General features: G+C 44.4%; 1 protein-coding gene across 1 annotated transcript in view; it reads right to left on the bottom strand.

Moving 5' to 3' along the window:
- Positions 1–5,642: 5,642 nt before the first annotated feature.
- The window catches only part of CASR (calcium sensing receptor), a 121,877-nt gene continuing 106,611 nt past the window's right edge, over positions 5,643–20,908 (bottom strand). Inside the window, exons 5-7 of the mRNA XM_075262523.1 lie at positions 13,462–13,698; positions 13,063–13,186; positions 5,643–7,140 (exon numbers count right to left, since the gene is read on the bottom strand). Of these exons, the coding sequence (XP_075118624.1) occupies positions 5,738–7,140; positions 13,063–13,186; positions 13,462–13,698 (1,764 nt within the window). The 3' untranslated portion in view covers positions 5,643–5,737. The remainder of the gene's footprint in view (positions 7,141–13,062; positions 13,187–13,461; positions 13,699–20,908) is intronic.

Below are 20,908 nucleotides of genomic sequence, written 5' to 3'. Positions count from 1 at the left end.
GAAGGGGTTAAATTTAAAAAAAAATTAAAAAAAAGTGAAAAACAGACAATAAAAAGACCCGTTTTCTCTGCTCTTTTGTTTATATTTTCCCGGATAAAAAACAAAAAAAAATTTGAAAAAACATTCAAAAATAAAGCCCTATGTGTCCTAGAAAAAAAAAAGATTCAGAAACTAGATGAATAACCCAAAATGATTAAAATGTTACAACCCTCAAAACCGCAGATATAAAAAAAACTTGAAAATGTGTCTGGTCCTGGATTAGAAATTGGCCCAGTACAAAAAAAATTTTTTAACCCGCTTCTCTCCTTTTCAACCACAAACGTTTCTTGTCGTTCTGCACTTACCGCTGCCACAATGTCACCATAAGAACAAGAAAATCAAGTCGAATATTCACCATTGCTTGGTTCTCTACCTACACCATGTTGCTGCGGCGTTCTGCTGCCATAAAGGGAATATGTTTTAGCTTTCATTTTTAAAAGTCACTTTTCCTGTCAGTGTCAAATTTTCCACCTCCAGGACGTCCTCTCTATATACTGGTGCCCAGAACTGAACTAAATATTCCAGGTGGCCACACCAATGACTTATATAGTGGTGATATTACATCCCTGTCCCACCAGTCCTATCTGCTCCTGCTTCAGCATTGTATTCAACTCATCTGAGTCATCTCTGGTTGGAGACGTGTATGTGTATACAGTACTACTACTCCCTCCTCTATATACTGTACTACATAGCTGGTGTCATGTGTATATACAGTACTACTACTCCCTCCTCTATATACTGTACTACATAGCTGGTGTCATGTGTATATACAGTACTACTACTCCCTCCTCTATATACTGTACTACATAGCTGGTGTCATGTGTATATACAGTACTACTACTCCCTCCTCTATATACTGTACTACATAGCTGGTGTCATGTGTATATACAGTACTACTACTCCCTCCTCTATATACTGTACTACATAGCTGGTGTCATGTGTATATACAGTACTACTACTCCCTCCTCTATATACTGTACTACATAGCCTGTGTCATCTGTATATACAGTACTACTACTCCCTCCTCTATATACTGTACTACATAGCCTGTGTCATCTGTATATACAGTACTACTACTCCCTCCTCTATATACTGTACTACATAGCCTGTGTCATCTGTATATACAGTACTACTACTCCCTCCTCTATATACTGTACTACATAGCTGGTGTCATGTGTATATACAGTACTACTACTCCCTCCTCTATATACTGTACTACATAGCTGGTGTCATGTGTATATACAGTACTACTACTCCCTCCTCTATATACTGTACTACATAGCCTGTGTCATCTGTATATACAGTACTACTACTCCCTCCTCTATATACTGTACTACTGTGCAAATACCTGCTCCATGTCCATCGCAACACCACCAACATGGCCTGCAGGGCAGAGCTAGGTAGACTCCCCCTATGGCTCACCATACAGAAGAGGGCGCTAGCTTTCCAGGCACACATCCAGGGGAGCGACTCCTACCACCACCAAGCATGGCTAAGCCACCTGAGCAAACCAGACACCCCCAACCAAACAACAGCCAACCACCAAACCAAAAACACCAACAGACGATAACCAAGGCCGAAATAAAGGCGACCACAGAGGCAAACAGAGAGCGGTACATTGAAGAATGGAGAAACGAAATAAATAACTCCAAGAAACTCACCGTGTACCAATCCCTACAAAGGGACTACACCATGACCACCTACCTGGAGAGAATACGCCACCCCAAGCACAGACAGACCCTGAGCCGGTACAGACTGAGCGCCCACAACCTAGAGATAGAGACGGGGCGATACAGGCAGACGTACAAGCCACGGGAGAAGAGACTGTGCCAGCACTGTGACCAGGGGGCCCTAGAAGACGAGACCCACTTCCTGCTACACTGCACCAAATACTCAGCTATGAGGGCCGTCTACTACCAAAGACTCTCTGCCCACATCCCAGACTTCATATCTGCAGACGAGAAGAGGAAACTCTACATCCTACTGGGAGAAGAAGAGGCCACTGTGGAGATCGCTGCCCAATATGTGTCCAGCTGTCACCAAACAAGAGGAAGATGAGACTCCATGGACTGTTATATTTATCCCAAAACACCCGCCCCACCCACCCCCACCTCCCCATATAGCAGTCACCAACGAAGAGGAAGATGAGACTCCATGGACTGTTATATTTATCCCAAAACACCCGCCCCGCCCCACCCCCACCTCCCCATATAGCAGTCACCAACGAAGAGGAAGATGAGACTCCATGGACTGTTATATTTATCCCAAAACACCCGCCCCACCCCACTCCCACCTCCCCATATAGCGGTCACCAACTAAGAGGAAGATGAGACTCCATGGACTGTTATACCCCAAATCAGCCACCCCACTCCCCCATACTCTCCCCCTAGACTTCAACTCCCCCACCCCACCCCCATACCCACCACTGACACCCCCGACCCCCCCCCCCCCCCCCACACACACACACACACTTTACTAGCTTTGGTAATGCCAAATATCTATTCCGATGTGCCAATAAAGCTTGTTTGATTTGATTTGGATAAGTGTTATAACTTATAGTGGCCTCTAGTGGTCAGCTGTGGGTACTACAACCTGAGAATGTTCTATATTTCTACTTTACCTAAGGGCCAGTTCACACGGAGTTTACGCGCGCGCATTCTGGCACATATACATGTGTCAGAATGTGAGCGCTCAAAACAGATCCCATTCATTTCAATGGGTCCTTATGGGCCTATAATGCACGTAATTTTGCGCGCATAATTTTAGTCAGTAGGATACTATATGGCCATCTCTGGTCAGTAGGATATTATATGGATATTATATAATGAACCCTGTCCCATAGACCACATCTGCTGTGATGAATTTCGGTCCCCTCGGCCATAACTTAATAGACATAATTCACCACATGGAAAGCGGCCAGGCCATGGATCAAGTAAGGGCTTTCCTGGAAGCAATGAAGGATATGAAGCTCTACAAGACTGTGTCCAAGTTCTGTGAATTCCTTTGTATCCACTACTTTAATAGCAACACAATCCCCGTCAGTGTCCCACATGTAATATAACAGCCCGCACACTGTCACCACATATAATAACCCCCACATATAATATAATGGCCCCCACATATAATATAATGGCCCCCACATATAATATAATATAATATAATATAATATAATATAATATAATATAATATAATGGCCGCCATGCTCAGTGATAAGCTGCATTCATTACTTACAACCGGTGTAGACTAAGGGTATGATGGGCTCCAGGCTGATCAAAAAGCTCACCCCCAATCCATGGGAAAAATCCCTGTGAAAGTATAATGTCCCATAGTGGCCCCTGCACACAGTATTATGTCCCATAGTGACCCCCACACTCATTATAATGTCCCATAGTGGCCCCTGCACACAGTATTATGTCCCATAGTGACCCCCACACTCATTATAATGTCCCATAGTGGCCCCTGCACACAGTATTAAACCCCATAGTGGCCCCTGCACACAGTATTATGTCCCATAGTGGCCCCTGCACACAGTATTATGTCCCATAGTGGCCCCTGCACACAGTATTATGTCCCATAGTGGCCCCTGCACACAGTATTATCCCCCATAGTGGCCCCTGCACACAGTATTATGTCCCATAGTGGCCCCTGCACACAGTATTATGTCCCATAGTGGCCCCTGCACACAGTACTATGTCCCATAGTGACCCCCGCACACAGTATTATGTCCCATAGTGACCCCCACACAGTATTATGTCCCATAGTGGCCCCTGCACACAGTATTATGTCCCATAGTGGCCCCTGCACACAGTATTATCCCCCATAGTGGCCCCTGCACACAGTATTATGTCCCATAGTGGCCCCTGCACACAGTATTATGTCCCATAGTGGCCCCTGCACACAGTATTATGTCCCATAGTGGCCCCTGCACACAGTATTATGTCCCATAGTGGCCCCTGCACACAGTATTATGTCCCATAGTGGCCCCTGCACACAGTATTATGTCCCATAGTGGCCCCTGCACACAGTATTATGCCCCATAGTGGCCCCTGCAGACAGTATTATCCCCCATAGTGGCCCCTGCACACAGTATTATGTCCCATAGTGGCCCCTGCACACAGTATTATGTCCCATAGTGGCCCCTGCACACAGTATTATCCCCCATAGTGGCCCCTGCACACAGTGTTATACCCCATAGTGGCCCCTGCACACAGTATTATGCCCCATAGTGGCCCCTGCAGACAGTATTATCCCCCATAGTGACCCCTGCACAAAGTATTATGTCCCATAGTGGCCCCTGCACACAGTATTATGTCCCATAGTGGCCCCTGCACACAGTGTTATACCCCATAGTGGCCCCTGCACACAGTATTATCCCCCATAGTGGCCCCTGCAGACAGTATTATGTCCCATAGTGGCCCCTGCACACAGTGTTATACCCCATAGTGGCCCCTGCACACAGTATTATCCCCCATAGTGGCCCCTGCACACAGTATTATGCCCCATAGTGGCCCCTGCAGACAGTATTATCCCCCATAGTGACCCCTGCACACAGTATTATCCCCCATAGTGGCCCCTGCACACAGTATTATGTCCCATAGTGACCCCCACACACAGTATAATGTCCCATAGTGACCCCCACACACAGTATAATATAGCCAGCATAAAACCAGAATATTATACTCAGGAACAAAAGCAGAATAAAACCAAAAAAATAAAGCAATGTTTTTATTAAATGTTGTCATGTAGCTGCACTAAAACAATGAGAAGACGTAAGGCGGTCTCCGAGCTGTATTACCAAGGGACATGATATAGAAGAGTAATATTTATACAACACCATAGGGTTCTAGAGCATCACAATATTGGAAAATCCACAAACCACAGACGGCTTCTACCTTGTGCGGTCTCTTCAGCGTAGAATGACTTCTTTAGATTCGTCTGTAAAGAGCCACCATGAGAAAAACTAAGCGAGGAGACTCTACTGTATACATGCAGATAAGGATCCTCCAAAAACATTGAAACAGACCTCCAACTGGTGCGCTCTAACCTAAACCAGCCATATTTGTGGTGGGGTCGGGGGCTCTGTTATCTAACTTCTGCATGTATGGAATTTGGCCCATAAGAAACATATACAGTCCATGCAGAAAGTCCATGAGAACCCAGCACTGCACGGTGGGAATACTGACCACTATGCCACCATGAAATGTACAAACCAATAAATTAGCATAGAAATATCCTATGTGATTAATAGATTATCATATGTCAGAGGACTACAGGGGTCTACACATAGAAAGAACAACAATGGACGCCCCTAGATGAACCGCTTCTCATCCCTAAGGGAAAAAACATGGTCACAGTAATCGTGACAGGACAATGCTTCACCCACAATGGAACCATGGCTTAGATAGATCATCTGGATACACAATGAACAAGAAATCTGTTGGCAGTAGAAGGATATGTGAGTTTACGGAAAAGAACCACAATACTAGTAGGTTATCCTAAAAGTTCACTTAACATTAATACACAGGTGGAGAAAGAAGTCTCCAGAATATTTGGTGTAGGTTCCTCCTAAGGATCCACCAACGTTTCGAAGAACTGTCCTTCGTTTTCCGGTAGAAAGAAGTCTTTGATCAACAACACTGACTGCCTTAAGGTCTGAACTGAATACACAACATGGAGTTCTGCTGATACCTCTATGGTATTAGGAGTTTATCATGTTTTCTGTGATAGATCCATCAACATCGCTCTTCTCTTCCTGAATGGGAGAAGCCACCATGTTAGGCTTGTCGGAGTTGGCTTGACCGGTATAGTCCTGTGATTCAGATTCGTCGACATTTGAGGCTGTTCTGAAGCTGGATTCGCTGCCTACATCGCTGTTTTGTAACGGAAGCAAAGCCTTGTGTCTCATCAAACTGTCGTCACTGTTCTTTGCCTCTAGTGAGTTTTTGGGTTTCACGATCTTGTTAGACACAGAATTTTTCGAAGGTTCGTCGAAACTCAAAGACAAAGTGACAGTTCCACTCCCGAAGCTCACCTTCTGCTTGCAGCTCCTGGCTCGCTCGGCTGCTACAAAGTGTTCATCGTGGTTGCTTTTGCTGCTGATGGAAGATGATGGAGTGGAACCGGATGACCCTCCTAAACTGTTAGACCTCTTATGGGACACATTGCTGCGTCTCAGAGTGGCTCTGGCCGCAACCTTGAAAGCATGGGCCACCGTGCTGCAGCGGACCTCTTCAATGGTATTCCTGGAAGGTTTGAACAATATGATGTAGACTTTATTGAAGAAAATGCAAGTCAGCAAGCCAAAACTGGAAGCCAGAATGGCGATGACTTCAACAGCGGACACATATTTTCCGTAGGTGCTTACATAGGCTGGAATGAAGGAGATCCAGACGATGAAGAATATCAGCATGCTGAAAGTGATAAACTTGGCTTCATTAAAGTTTTCCGGTAGTTTTCTGGCTTTGAAGGCAAAGAAAAAGCAAATTGCCGCAAGCAAACAAGTATAGCCAATAAGAAAGCCGAGAGCCATCAATGATCCCTCGTTACAGATGACAAAAATGATCTCGTCTTCATGGTTTTTAGCACTCTTTGGAGGTGCAGTGTAAAGCCAGATAATACAGGTCACAATTTGGACAAAGGTACACAGGAACACAAGAAGAAACTGGAGGTTCAGACCCCACCATTTCCGTTGAAAGCTGGTGGGAATTTTGGCCTCAAACACAAGCAAGATACGGTTGGTCTTCACCAAGATGCATGAAATACACAAGACAAAGCTAATACCAAAGGCCGGCTGCCGTAACTGGCATGTCCAATCCTCAGGTTCTCCAATGAAGAATAAGGAACTGGAGAAGCAACACAACAGGGAGAAGAGCAGAAGATACGAGAGCTCTCGATTGGTGGCCTTGACAATGGGAGTGTTGCGAAACTTGATGAAAACACTGAAGACAAAGGACGTTAGACATATCCCAAGGATCGCAAACATAGTCAGGGCAATCCCGAAGGGCTCAGTCCAGGACAGGAACTCTATCTCTTTAGCAATGCAGGACGTGTGGTTTTCATTGGACCAGTAATCGGGGGCACATTTCTCACAGGCGCTGGCATCTAATAGGGAGTAAAAGAGAAGGATTATTCACTAGATCCAAAAAGGGACCTAAGCAAGTCCATGAAACACCACTAATAAAGGCTAAAAAAAACCTGTGCAAAAATTTTTCTTTAAAACATTTCTTGCCGTGGCACTGATGTACCTCCTTTACATAAACGGTTATCCTGCTATTTTGGACCTAGATCAGATTGTTGCTCCTGTGTCTCTTCGCTCTCCCTTCCTTTCCTCACATTGGCACAGTATAACACTAGTTGTCCATGCTTGCTTGCATGTTTCCTGTCCAGGACGACAAAGTCATTGGGTTATCTCTGCTCCTCCTTGCTATTCGTCCTCTGCCCCCTCCTCATGACCATGCACACTCCGGTGCACATCCTGCCTATTCTCACTTCCAAAAGAGCCAGCTAGCACAGGTACTATTCTGTCCCCATCCACTCCCTACCTGTACCCATCTAACCTATCTATAAATATCCGCCACACCCTTAGCAGTCACCTAAAAAAGGGTCCTAACTTGCTAACTCCTGCTGTAGGTTATTCAGTTCCTGATCGGAATGCCTGTTTCTGACACCAGCTTGTTTCTGACTATAGAACCTGCACAACATGCCCTGACCTCCTACTTGTGCACATGCTCTGCTAGCCCAGCCCTCATCCTGTACCTGACTACCCTCTTGCCTGACCTCTAGTGCCTCCCTCTGGTGAATATTGACCAGGGCCGGCGTCAGCACACGGCATAGTCGGGCAAGTGCCGGGGCCCACAGAGCCTCTGGGGGCCCCATGGCACTTGCCCGCCCCAGCAGTTGCCTGTCCCAATTTCAGCTCATCGGCATCCGTCGGACACCAATGAGCTGAATACATAGGTGATTAAAGCAGGGAATGGCAATAAATGGATGTCCAGCACTCCGTAACTTCTTTATATAAAAGGTATAAGTTTATTTTGGAGACATGCTCCCTTTAAAAGCCGAGTATATACAAAGCATATGGTGGTGCAGATAGGATGGTAACGAAGAAACCGACGCGTTTCGAGGTTATTCACCTCTTAACCATGACTAAGAGGTGAATAACCTCGAAACGCGTCGGTTTCTTCGTTACCATCCTATCTGCACCACCATATGCTTTGTATATACTCGGCTTTTAAAGGGAGCATGTCTCCGAAATAAACTTATACCTTTTATATAAAGAAGTTACGGAGTGCTGGACATCCATTTATTGCCATTCTCTCCTTACCTACCGGAAGGTTCTCCGTGCATCTCCAGGATACTTCTTTGGGTCTCATTCCGTCGGATAAAAGTAAGATAATAAGCTATCTATTATTTTATGCATTAATGCGAAGCTGTGACTCTACTCTGCATAGTAATGATTAAAGAAGGAGCTGTCACAGCTCAGCTCCTGCTTTAACGCTGCAGTCCGGCTTCTGCATTTGTAGGCGCGATGTGATGACGTCACATCGGGCCTACAACTATGTGAGTGGAGTGAGAGCGGAGAGAGCGTTGGAAGGTGAGTGTGTTTGTTTTGTGTTAAACATTAAGGTGGAACATAATGAAGGGGGCCCGTGACACTGGGGGCAAATGAAGGGAGAACAGAACAGCATGACACTGGGGAAGATGAAGGGGGGAGAACGGCATGAAACTGGGGACAGAGATGGAGGGGGGGCATGAAACTGGGGGCAGACGAAGGGTGTATATAAAACTGGGGGAGAGATGGAAGGGGGGCATATAATTTACGGGTGACTGTAGGAGGACTATACTGTGTGGGAGCACATGAAAAATGAATGACAATGGGCGGAATCAACATAAAAGTGGGCGGAGCTAACATTGCCACTCTTTCTACTCTTCAAAAGTTGGGAGGTATAACGTAGGTGACGGCGCGCTCCTGCGTGACATCACTCACTTCGTCCGCCGACAGCGGCGCGCAGTGTCCTGACTCCTGCCTCCTCCACAAGGGGGCCTACTGAGGCTCTGTCGCCCAAGGGCCCATAATAACCTGGAGCCAGCCCTGATATTGACCCTAGGCCATCTTTCATCTAAAGTGAGACTAATTCAAGAACAACAGAAGTCTAGATCACTGTGTAGCGTTAAAAGGGTGAACACCAGGGAGCTCACTTAGTTAGTTCCCTTAGGAGTGACCAAAAGCCAAAATGATTAGGTGACTCAGTGGGTTCACAACCTGCTACACATATCACAGAGATTACAGCAGGAAGGAGACGGCTATACATAAGTGTGGAGAGAAAGGAAAGTGTCCGAGTTTTCAGGGAGAGAAGATCACAGAGGATATAGATAAAGAGGAGAGCAGGCAGGGGAAGGGGAAACACACAGGCTGTGTATATGTATACAGACAGGGGGAAGGGGTGAAACACAGGCTGTGTATATGTGTACAGACAGGGGAATGGGTGAAACACACAGGCTGTGTATATGTATACAGACAGGGGGAAGGGGTGAAACACAGGCTGGGTATATGTGTACAGACAGGAGAAAGGGGTGAAACACAGGCTGGGTATATGTGTACAGACATTAGAAAGGGGTGAAACACAGGCTGTGTATATGTGTACAGACAGGAGAAAGGGGTGAAACACAGGCTGTGTATATGTGTACAGACAGGAGAAAGGGGTGAAACGCAGACTGTGTATATGTGTACAGACTGGGGGAAGGGGTGAAACACAGGCTGGGTATATGTGTACAGACAGGGGAAGGGGTGAAACACAGGCTGTGTATATGTGTACAGACAGGGGAAAGGGGTGAAACACAGGCTGTGTATATGTGTACAAACAGGGGAAGGGGAAACACACAGCCTGTGTATATGTGTACAGACAGGACAAAGGGGTGAAACACAGGCTGTGTATATGTGTACAGACAGGGGAAAGGGGTGAAACACAGGCTGTGTATATGTGTACAGACAGGGGGAAGGGGGGAAACACACAGGCTGTGTATATGTGTACAGACAGGAGAAAGGGGTGAAACACACAGGCTGGGTATATGTGTACAGACATTAGAAAGGGGTGAAACACAGGCTGGGTATATGTGTACAGACAGGGGAAGGGGAAACACACAGGCTGTGTATATGTGTACAGACAGGAGAAAGGGGTGAAACGCAGACTGTGTATATGTGTACAGACTGGGGAAAGGGGTGAAACACAGGCTGTGTATATGTGTACAGACAGGGGAAGGGGTGAAACACAGGCTGTGTATATATGTACAGACAGGAGAAAGGGGTAAAACACAGGCTGAGTATATGTGTACAGACAGGGGAAAGGGGTGAAACACAGGCTGTGTATATGTGTACAAACAGGGGAAGGGGAAACACACAGGCTGTGTATATGTGTACAGACAGGAGAAAGGGGTGAAACACAGGCTGTGTATATGTGTACAGACAGGAGAAGGATTGAAACACACAGGCTGTGTATATGTGTACAGACAGGGGGAAGGGGTGAAACACACAGGCTGTGTATATGTGTACAGACAGGGGAAAGGGGTGAAATACAGGCTGTGTATATGTGTACAGACAGGGGAAGGATTGAAACACACAGGCTGTGTATATGTGTACAAACAGGGCTAAGGGGTGAAACACAGACTGTGTATATGTGTACAGACAGGGGGAAGGGGTGAAACACACAGGCTGTGTATATGTGTACAGACAGGGGAAAGGGGTGAAATACAGGCTGTGTATATGTGTACAGACAGGGGAAGGATTGAAACACACAGGCTGTGTATGTTAGGAGTATTTTGGTTCATTGCTTTCTATTTTTCTTACCTGGGGAGTTTTTGGCTGCGCGGTGTCTGGGGTGGCATCCTGGCGCTGCGGGGTTGTCCTGTCGTGAGTATTGGTGCGCACCTTCTGACTTGCACGCGCGCACTGCTGGTAGGCAGCTTTATCTCCTGGTTGATTAGTCTGTCCTCCCATTTGCACCTGGGAGGAGTGGTCTCTACTCTGTATTTAAACCCATGCCTCCCATGGTTCTGTGCTGAGTGTCGCTTTTACAGAGCTAGGCCTTAGCAGGAGGAGTAGGTGGTTATCTTGGATAGAGGAAGTTCCGTAGTTGATTTTTGGGAGGTTTGGGTGAACAAGTTGGTTTGTGTGTTTTCCCTTCTGTGTTCACCAATCCTCCCTCTGTGTGTGTTATTGACTGTGTGAGTGAATTGCCTTATCCTTTGATTTCTACTCAGTTTCCCTGTGTTTGTTTCCTAGTGTATGGTTCCTTTCCATATTGGTTTGGGGGAATCCTTTCCCACATTTTTCCTGTGTGCTGCTTGTGTTGTTAGTCAGCGCACACCCTTGTCAGTCCCTGTCAGTAGCAGCTTCACTTGTTCGTTAGGGGTGACCCCCTTTAGTCTCCAGTCCCTAGAGATCTTATAGGGCATTCCTTCTCCCACTTCCCTCTAGGCCTACGGAATCAGTGAGAGAGGAGCTGTCGGGGTCAGGCTTAGCCTGAGTACAGCCGACCCACACCCGTGAGGCAGGGACCGGGATAGCTAGTGGGAGTAGTGCAGGGCGAGATTCCCTACTGCTATCCCTTAGCCCCGTTGCAGCTACCTGGACTGACATAACAGTGTATATGTGTACAAACAGGGCTAAGGGGTGAAACACAGGCTGTGTATATGTGTACAGACAGGGGGAAGGGGAAACACACAGGCTGTGTATATGTGTACAGACAGGGGGAAGGGGAAACACACAGGCTGTGTATATGTGTACAGACAGAAGAAAGGGGTGAAACACAGGCTGTGTATATGTGTACAGACAGGAGAAAGGGGTGAAACACAGGCTGTGTATATGTGTACAGACAGGGGAAGGATTGAAACACACAGGCTGTGTATATGTGTACAAACAGGGCTAAGGGGTGAAACACAGACTGTGTATATGTGTACAGACAGGGGGAAGGGGTGAAACACAGACTGTGTATATGTGTACAGACAGGGGGAAGGGGTGAAACACACAGGCTGTGTATATGTGTACAGACAGAAGAAAGGGGTGAAACACAGGCTGTGTATATGTGTACAGACAGAGGAAAGGGGTGAAACACAGACTGTGTATATGTGTACAGACAGGGGGAAGGGGTGAAACACACAGGCTGTGTATATGTGTACAGACAGAGGAAAGGGGTGAAACACAGGCTGTGTATATGTGTACAGACAGGGGAAAGGGGTGAAACACAGGCTGTGTATATGTGTACAGACAGGGGAGAGTATCCTAAAGATAAAAATTAAATGTAAAATTCTCTCCACAGCCTGTAATATGAATGTGTCACTGATGTCTTTATTTATCACTTTTTTTCTAGTCTGTGAAGACGATGTAATTCTATTTTCTGTACATGATTATGGGGGAGGTTATCTGGCCTGGATTACTTCTCTGCGTTTAACAGCATTTAGTGATATGCTTTACAGCAGTCTCATAGCCATAGGCAGAAATAGTCTGGGGTTGACTCACTGAGGTCTATGGGAGAGTTTATAGGCATGCCCAATGCAGGAAAGGGGAGGAGATAAATGGTGACATCATCTATTGACAGTAGTGATGTCATGATAACTTAGTGGTATTATCTATAGAGGTGTTATTTTGTATTGTGATACTGTCTGTTATATAAATGAGGTGACTGCTGCCATAGAAAACCCTTCAGGATTAGCAAGAGCAAGTTTTAGTCTATTATTAGGTGTAATAGTCAGGGTGAAAATTGCAGGATATAGTACTTTTTTTGGATAATTTAGCAAAAATTCTTAAAAAATATGTTTACAATAAAAGTTGGTTCTAAAAATACATGTTCCTATTAAACCATAACTAAATTGAATGTGATATTACACCAGGTCTGTACAAGTGCGAGGTGCACGGGAGTGCGTGTGGTTACAGTTCTTCCACTAGGGGGACCCCTAACAATACAAATATCTTTTGGCTGATTGTATGAAAACAGCATTGCCCTACTCATCATGGAGCTGCACAAATACCTGTCTCATCTGAGTATTCGCCATCTGGACAGTCCTCACAGCTAAAACAGCAGGTGGGTTCTCCCTCAATGATGCCTTTCCTGGTGCCTTCCTGGCAGATTCTGCTGCAGTTGGAAAAAGGAACCTGGAAAATTCAAATAAAAAATAAAAAATTCTATATATTTGTAAGATGTAATATGAGGTCCAGCAGGTGGCGCTATCTATAAACCAGCCCTGACAATGACTATTCCTGGAAACAAACATCAACAGGAGGATCACAGGAGACCACGACTTGCAATGTCTCCTCCGAAGCTTTATCCTCCTCCTGACCTTGTCCTGTTCACACCACCTGTCACGTCAAGCAATGCTACAGAAATCTGATCAAAACTCTACAAAAACTATGACCCCCTCATGTCCTACCTCCCGGGAGAATCCGCTCCACAAGATCTTGCTCTCATTAATGAACAGACGTTCTCCTTTCTTGGCGTAGACATTGTAGTGGCCAATGTCCTCAAAGACGACTTCATCCGAGTCGTCCTCCTTGGTCAGGTGCCAGTTAATGATGGTGTAATTCCCCACCAGGTCCCCGAAATCATTGAAATCCACCTGCTCCCCAATATTGTTGGTGAAATTGAGGTGCCGCAGATGTTTCAGGACCTAGAACAGAGGCAAGACGGTTCAGAGCTGGAAGGTTCGTTATATTACACCCGGAGATTTAGAAGTGACCGGGTCAGAGGTCAAAATAAAAAGTTCTGTCACTTTGTGTAGTATACTGGGACTCAATGTACAGAGGATCACTATTATATCTGCGATCACTAATGTGGCTGCGCTCACTATTCTGCTGGTACAGTCACTGTGTACATACATTACATTACTTATCCTGTATTATACTCCAGAGCTGCGCTCACTATTCTGCTGGTACAGTCACTGTGTACATACATTACATTACTTATCCTGTATTATACTCCAGAGCTGCGCTCACTATTCTGCTGGTACAGTCACTGTGTACATACATTACATTACTTATCCTGTATTATACTCCAGAGCTGCGCTCACTATTCTGCTGGTACAGTCACTGTATACATACATTACATTACTTATCCTGTATTATACTGCAGAGCTGCGCTCACTATTCTGCTGGTACAGTCACTGTGTACATACATTACATTACTTATCCTGTATTATACTCCAGAGCTGCGCTCACTATTCAGCTGGTACAGTCACTGTATACATACATTACATTACTTATCCTGTATTATACTCCAGAGCTGTGCTCACTATTCTGCTGGTACAGTCACTGTGTACATACATTACATTACTTATCCTGTATTATACTCCAGAGCTGCGCTCACTATTCTGCTGGTGCAGTCACTGTGTACATACATGACATTACGTATCCTGTATTATACTCCAGAGCTGCGCTCACTATTCTGCTGGTACAGTCACTGCGTACACACATTACATTACTTATCCTGTATTATACTCCAGAGCTGCGCTCACTATTCTGCTGGTGCAGTCACTGCGTACACACATTACATTACTTATCCTGTATTATACTCCAGAGCTGCGCGCACTATTCTGCTGGTAGAGTCACTGTGTACATACATTACATTACTTATCCTGTATTATACTCCAGAGCTACGCTCACTATTCTGCTGGTACAGTCACTGTGTACACACATTACATTACTTATCCTGTATTATACTCCAGAGCTGCGCTCACTATTCTGCTGGTACAGTCAATGTGTACATACATTACATATCCTGTATTATACTCCAGAGCTGTGCTCACTATTCTGCTGGTGCAGTCACTGTGTACATACATTACATTACTTATCCTGTATTATACTCCAGAGCTGCGCTCACTATTCTGCTGGTGCAGTCACTGTGTAAATATATTACATTACTTATCCTGTATTATACTCCAGAGCTGCGCTCACTATTCTGCTGGTACAGTCACTGTGTACATACATTACATTACTTATCCTGTATTATACTCCAGAGCTGCGCTCACTATTCTGCTTGTACAGTCACTGTATATATATATATACATTACATTACTTATCCTGTATTATACTGCAGAGCTGCACTCACTATTCTGCTGGTGCAGTCACTGTGTACATACATTACATTACTTATCCTGTATTATACTCCAGAGCTGCACTCACTATTCTGCTGGTACAGTCACTGTGTACATACATTACATTACTTATCCTATATTATACTCCAGAGCTGCGCTCACTATTCTGCTGGTGCATTCACTGTGTACATACATTACATTACTTATCCTGTATCATACCCCAGAGCTGCGCTCACTATTCTGCTGGTACAGTCACTGTGTACATACATTACATTACTTATCCTGTATTATACTCCAGAGCTGCGCTCACTATTCTGCTTGTACAGTCACTGTATATATACATTACATTACTTATCCTGTATTATACTGCAGAGCTGCACTCACTATTCTGCTGGTGCAGTCACTGTGTACACACATTACATTACTTATCCTGTATTATACTCCAGAGCAGCGCTCACTATTCTGCTGGTACAGTCACTGTGTACATACATTACAATACTTATCCTGTATTATACTCCAGAGCTGCACTCACTATTCTGCTGGTACAGTCACTATGTACATACATTACATTACTCATCCTGTATTATACTCCAGAGCTGCACTCACTATTCTGCTTTTACAGTCACTGTGTACATACATTAGATTACTTATCCTGTATTATACTCCAGAGCTGCACTCACTATTCTGCTGGTACAGTCACTGTGTACATACATTACATTACTTATCCTGTATTATACTCCAGAGCTGCACTCACTATTCTGCTTGTACAGTCACTGTATATATACATTACATTACTTATCCTGTATTATACTCCAGAGCTGCACTCACTATTCTGCTGGTGCAGTCACTGTGTACATACATTACATTACTTATCCTGTATTATACTCCAGAGCTGCGCTCACTATTCTGCTGGTGCAGTCACTGTGTACATACATTAGATTACTTATCCTGTATTATACTCCAGAGCTGCACTCACTATTCTGCTGGTACAGTCACTGTGTACATACATTACATTACTTATCCTGTATTATACTCCAGAGCTGCGCTCACTATTCTGCTGGTGCAGTCACTGTGTACATACATGACATTACGTATCCTGTATTATACTCCAGAGCTGCGCTCACTATTCTGCTGGTACAGTCACTGCGTACACACATTACATTACTTATCCTGTATTATACTCCAGAGCTGCGCTCACTATTCTGCTGGTGCAGTCACTGCGTACACACATTACATTACTTATCCTGTATTATACTCCAGAGCTGCGCTCACTATTCTGCTGGTGCAGTCACTGTGTACATACATTACATTACTTATCCTGTATTATACTCCAGAGCTGCGCTCACTATTCTGCTGGTAGAGTCACTGTGTACATACATTACATTACTTATCCTGTATTATACTCCAGAGCTGCGCTCACTATTCTGCTGGTACAGTCACTGTGTACATACATTACATTACTTATCCTGTATTATACTCCAGAGCTGCGCTCACTATTCTGCTGGTACAGTCAATGTGTACATACATTACATATCCTGTATTATACTCCAGAGCTGTGCTCACTATTCTGCTGGTGCAGTCACTGTGTACATACATTACATTACTTATCCTGTATTATACTCCAGAGCTGCGCTCACTATTCTGCTGGTGCAGTCACTGTGTAAATACATTACATTACTTATCCTGTATTATACTCCAGAGCTGCGCTCACTATTCTGCTGGTACAGTCACTGTGTACATACATTACATTACTTATCCTGTATTATACTCCAGAGCTGCGCTCACTATTCTGCTTGTACATTCACTGTATATATATATATACATTACATTACTTATCCTGTATTATACTGCAGAGCTGCACTCACTATTCTGCTGGTGCAGTCACTGTGTACATACATTACATTACTTATCCTGTATTATACTCCAGAGCTGCACTCACTATTCTGCTGGTACAGTCACTGTGTACATACATTACATTACTTATCCTGTATTATACTCCAGAGCTGCGCTCACTATTCTGCTGGTGCATTCACTGTGTACATACATTACATTACTTATCCTGTATCATACCCCAGAGCTGCGCTCACTATTCTGCTGGTACAGTCACTGTGTACATACATTACATTACTTATCCTGTATTATACTCCAGAGCTGCGCTCACTATTCTGCTTGTACAGTCACTGTATATATACATTACATTACTTATCCTGTATTATACTGCAGAGCTGCACTCACTATTCTGCTGGTGCAGTCACTGTGTACACACATTACATTACTTATCCTGTATTATACTCCAGAGCAGCGCTCACTTTTCTGCTGGTACAGTCACTGTGTACATACATTACAATACTTATCCTGTATTATACTCCAGAGCTGCACTCACTATTCTGCTGGTACAGTCACTATGTACATACATTACATTACTCATCCTGTATTATACTCCAGAGCTGCACTCACTATTCTGCTTTTACAGTCACTGTGTACATACATTAGATTACTTATCCTGTATTATACTCCAGAGCTGCACTCACTATTCTGCTGGTACAGTCACTGTGTACATACATTACATTACTTATCCTGTATTATACTCCAGAGCTGCGCTCACTATTCTGCTTGTACAGTCACTGTATATATACATTACATTACTTATCCTGTATTATACTGCAGAGCTGCACTCACTATTCTGCTGGTGCAGTCACTGTGTACATACATTACATTACTTATCCTGTATTATACTCCAGAGCTGCGCTCACTATTCTGCTGGTGCAGTCACTGTGTACCTACATTACATTACTTATCCTGTATTATACTCCAGAGCAGCGCTCACTATTCTGCTGGTACAGTCACTGTGTACATACATTACATTACTTATCCTGTATTATACTCCAGAGCTGCGCTCACTATTCTGCTGGTACAGTCAATGTGTACATACATTACATATCCTGTATTATACTCCAGAGCTGCGCTCACTATTCTGCTGGTGCAGTCACTGTGTAAATACATTACATTACTTATCCTGTATTATACTCCAGAGCTGTGCTCACTATTCTGCTGGTACAGTCACTGTGTACATACATTACATTACTTATCCTGTATTATACTCCAGAGCTGCGCTCACTATTCTGCTGGTGCAGTCACTGTGTACATACATTACATTACTTATCCTGTATTATACTCCAGAGCTGCGCTCACTATTCTGCTGGCGCAGTCACTGTGTACATACATTACATTACTTATCCTGTATTATACTCCAGAGCTGCGCTCACTATTCTGCTGGTGCAGTCACTGTGTACCTACATTACATTACTTATCCTTTATTATACTCCAGAGCTGCGCTCACTATTCTGCTGGTACAGTCACTGTGTACATACATTACATTACTTATCCTGTATTATACCCCAGAGCTGCGCTCACTATTCTGCTGGTGCAGTCACTGTGTACATACATTACATTACTTATCCTGTATTATACTGCAGAGCTGCGCTCACTATTCTGCCGGTACAGTCAATGTGTACATACATTACATATCCTGTATTATACTCCAGAGCTGTGCTCACTATTCTGCTGGTGCAGTCACTGTGTACATACATTACATTACTTATCCTGTATTATACTCCAGAGCTGCGCTCACTATTCTGCTTGTACAGTCACTGTATATATATATACATCACATTACTTATCCTGTATTATACTGCAGAGCTGCACTCACTATTCTGCTGGTGCAGTCACTGTGTACATACATTACATTACTTAACCTGTATTATACTCCAGAGCTGCACTCACTATTCTGCTGGTACAGTCACTGTGTACATACATTACATTACTTATCCTGTATTATACTCCAGAGCAGCGCTCACTATTCTGCTGGTACAGTCACTGTGTACATACATTACATTACTTATCCTGTATTATACTCCAGAGCTGCGCTCACTATTCTGCTGGTGCAGTCACTGTGTACATACATTACATTACTTATCCTGTATTATACTCCAGAGCTGCGCTCACTATTCTGCTGGCGCAGTCACTGTGTACATACATTACATTACTTATCCTGTATTATACTCCAGAGCTGCGCTCACTATTCTGCTGGTGCAGTCACTGTGTACATACATTACATTACTTATCCTGTATTATACCCCAGAGCTGCGCTCACTATTCTGCTGGTGCAGTCACATTACAATAGTGTTGCATTATACCTAAGGGTCATTGTACTTTTTGGGGCATATTGGCATCATAACACTATATGGGGGCATAAAGGGGCCATTTTACTATGTGGGGACACAATATATAGCTGCAGATCTCACCCACAGTTTGCAAAACTAAAGTTGAAAGTTAAGAAAAATCTACAACCATTGCACCAGGTTTACCACAGTTTCTAGTGTTTTTTTATTCTTGCTGTGGGGGCATTTAGGAGAAATCACTGTTGCCACATGAGATGCCCTACAAAGGGGCCCACTAAGGATCTGTTGCACAAGGGTCCGCACGAACTAGGAGCCGGCCCTGGATACATGAACAGTGCTACGTAATCAGCTGCAGATAACCAGGACCACACTCTCTTGCACTCACTTAAACTCACTTACACTCCCTTGCACACTCTTGCAGTCATTTACACTATTTTGCACTCTCTTACATTCCCTTTGCACTCTCTTACACTCACACCCCCTCGCATTGTTTTATACTCAATCACACTCTCTTGCACTTATGCTTTCTTGCACTCTCACTCTCTTGCACTCTCACTTTCTTGCACACTTTTGCTCTCTCCTGCACTCTCACTGTGCTCGGGTCACACGCAGTATTATTGCAGTAGGCAGGGCATTGATTTGGGGAGAGGTTCATTACTGTGGAGACAGGAAGGACTGAACCTCTTGGCAGATTTCGGCTCCTCTAAGTGTCTGCCTTCCCTCCCATCAATATCACTCCAAATACCAAACCATAAACAATACAGTAACCGAGGTGGAAGGAAAGTGACGCCTGCCCTGCACTACAACACAAGTAACACTTATATACAGTTTATATTACTCTGCACACTCTCCAAGCTGCACACACAAGATACTTGCCCTGAGATACCAGCACACACAATGTCCGGAGACTGTGCTGTGAAGTGACTACTGTAAGTACATGGGGGTGAGGTAAGTTCATTCTGACATATTGCACACCAGGTCATTCTAAGGTGCACTGCCCTGTGTTATCCAATAATGTAGCTTAGTAGTGTCCGCACTTTAGATCACTCAGACGTCTCCCTCCTCCCCTCTCACAGCACACAATCTCATAGAAACAGCTGCAGCAGCATCTCCCTCCTTACAAGAAAATGAAGAAGATGCCATGTTCCCGCACAAACCTTTATTACAAAATGTTGTGTCTTTACGAGTCCCCGATATCTTTATGCCTTCCTTGTACCACTTGCCCCCATAGCATTCCTGCAAGCATAGCAAGTCATTCCTGCCCAAAACATTGCACTCTATTGATCATTGCCACACAAGCACCAACTTCTGAATTGCATGTCCTATATCTGAATCTATCACTGCATATTATGTGCAATCTGGATGTATATTATTTTTTGGCTCTGTACTATATGTCAGTATTATTGGGGGAAAAAAATAACTAGCAAGCTCAAAAGAGGACTGATGGAGTGCTGTCCTGTCCTCTGCCTGGATTACTGACTTTAGAAGTCTATCTGCTCTGGTCACTGCCTGAAGTACCAAGATGAACAAACTCATCCTGCCCTGACCTCTGCCTGGATTATTGTAATGAACGAGCTCTATTTCATCTGGCCTCTGCTGAATTACCA

This window comes from Leptodactylus fuscus, chromosome 2, assembly GCF_031893055.1.
Source record: "Leptodactylus fuscus isolate aLepFus1 chromosome 2, aLepFus1.hap2, whole genome shotgun sequence".
Taxonomy (NCBI): domain Eukaryota; kingdom Metazoa; phylum Chordata; class Amphibia; order Anura; family Leptodactylidae; genus Leptodactylus; species Leptodactylus fuscus.
The sequence above is the reverse complement of the archived record's forward strand: the minus strand, read 5'-3'. Positions and strand labels throughout refer to the sequence as shown.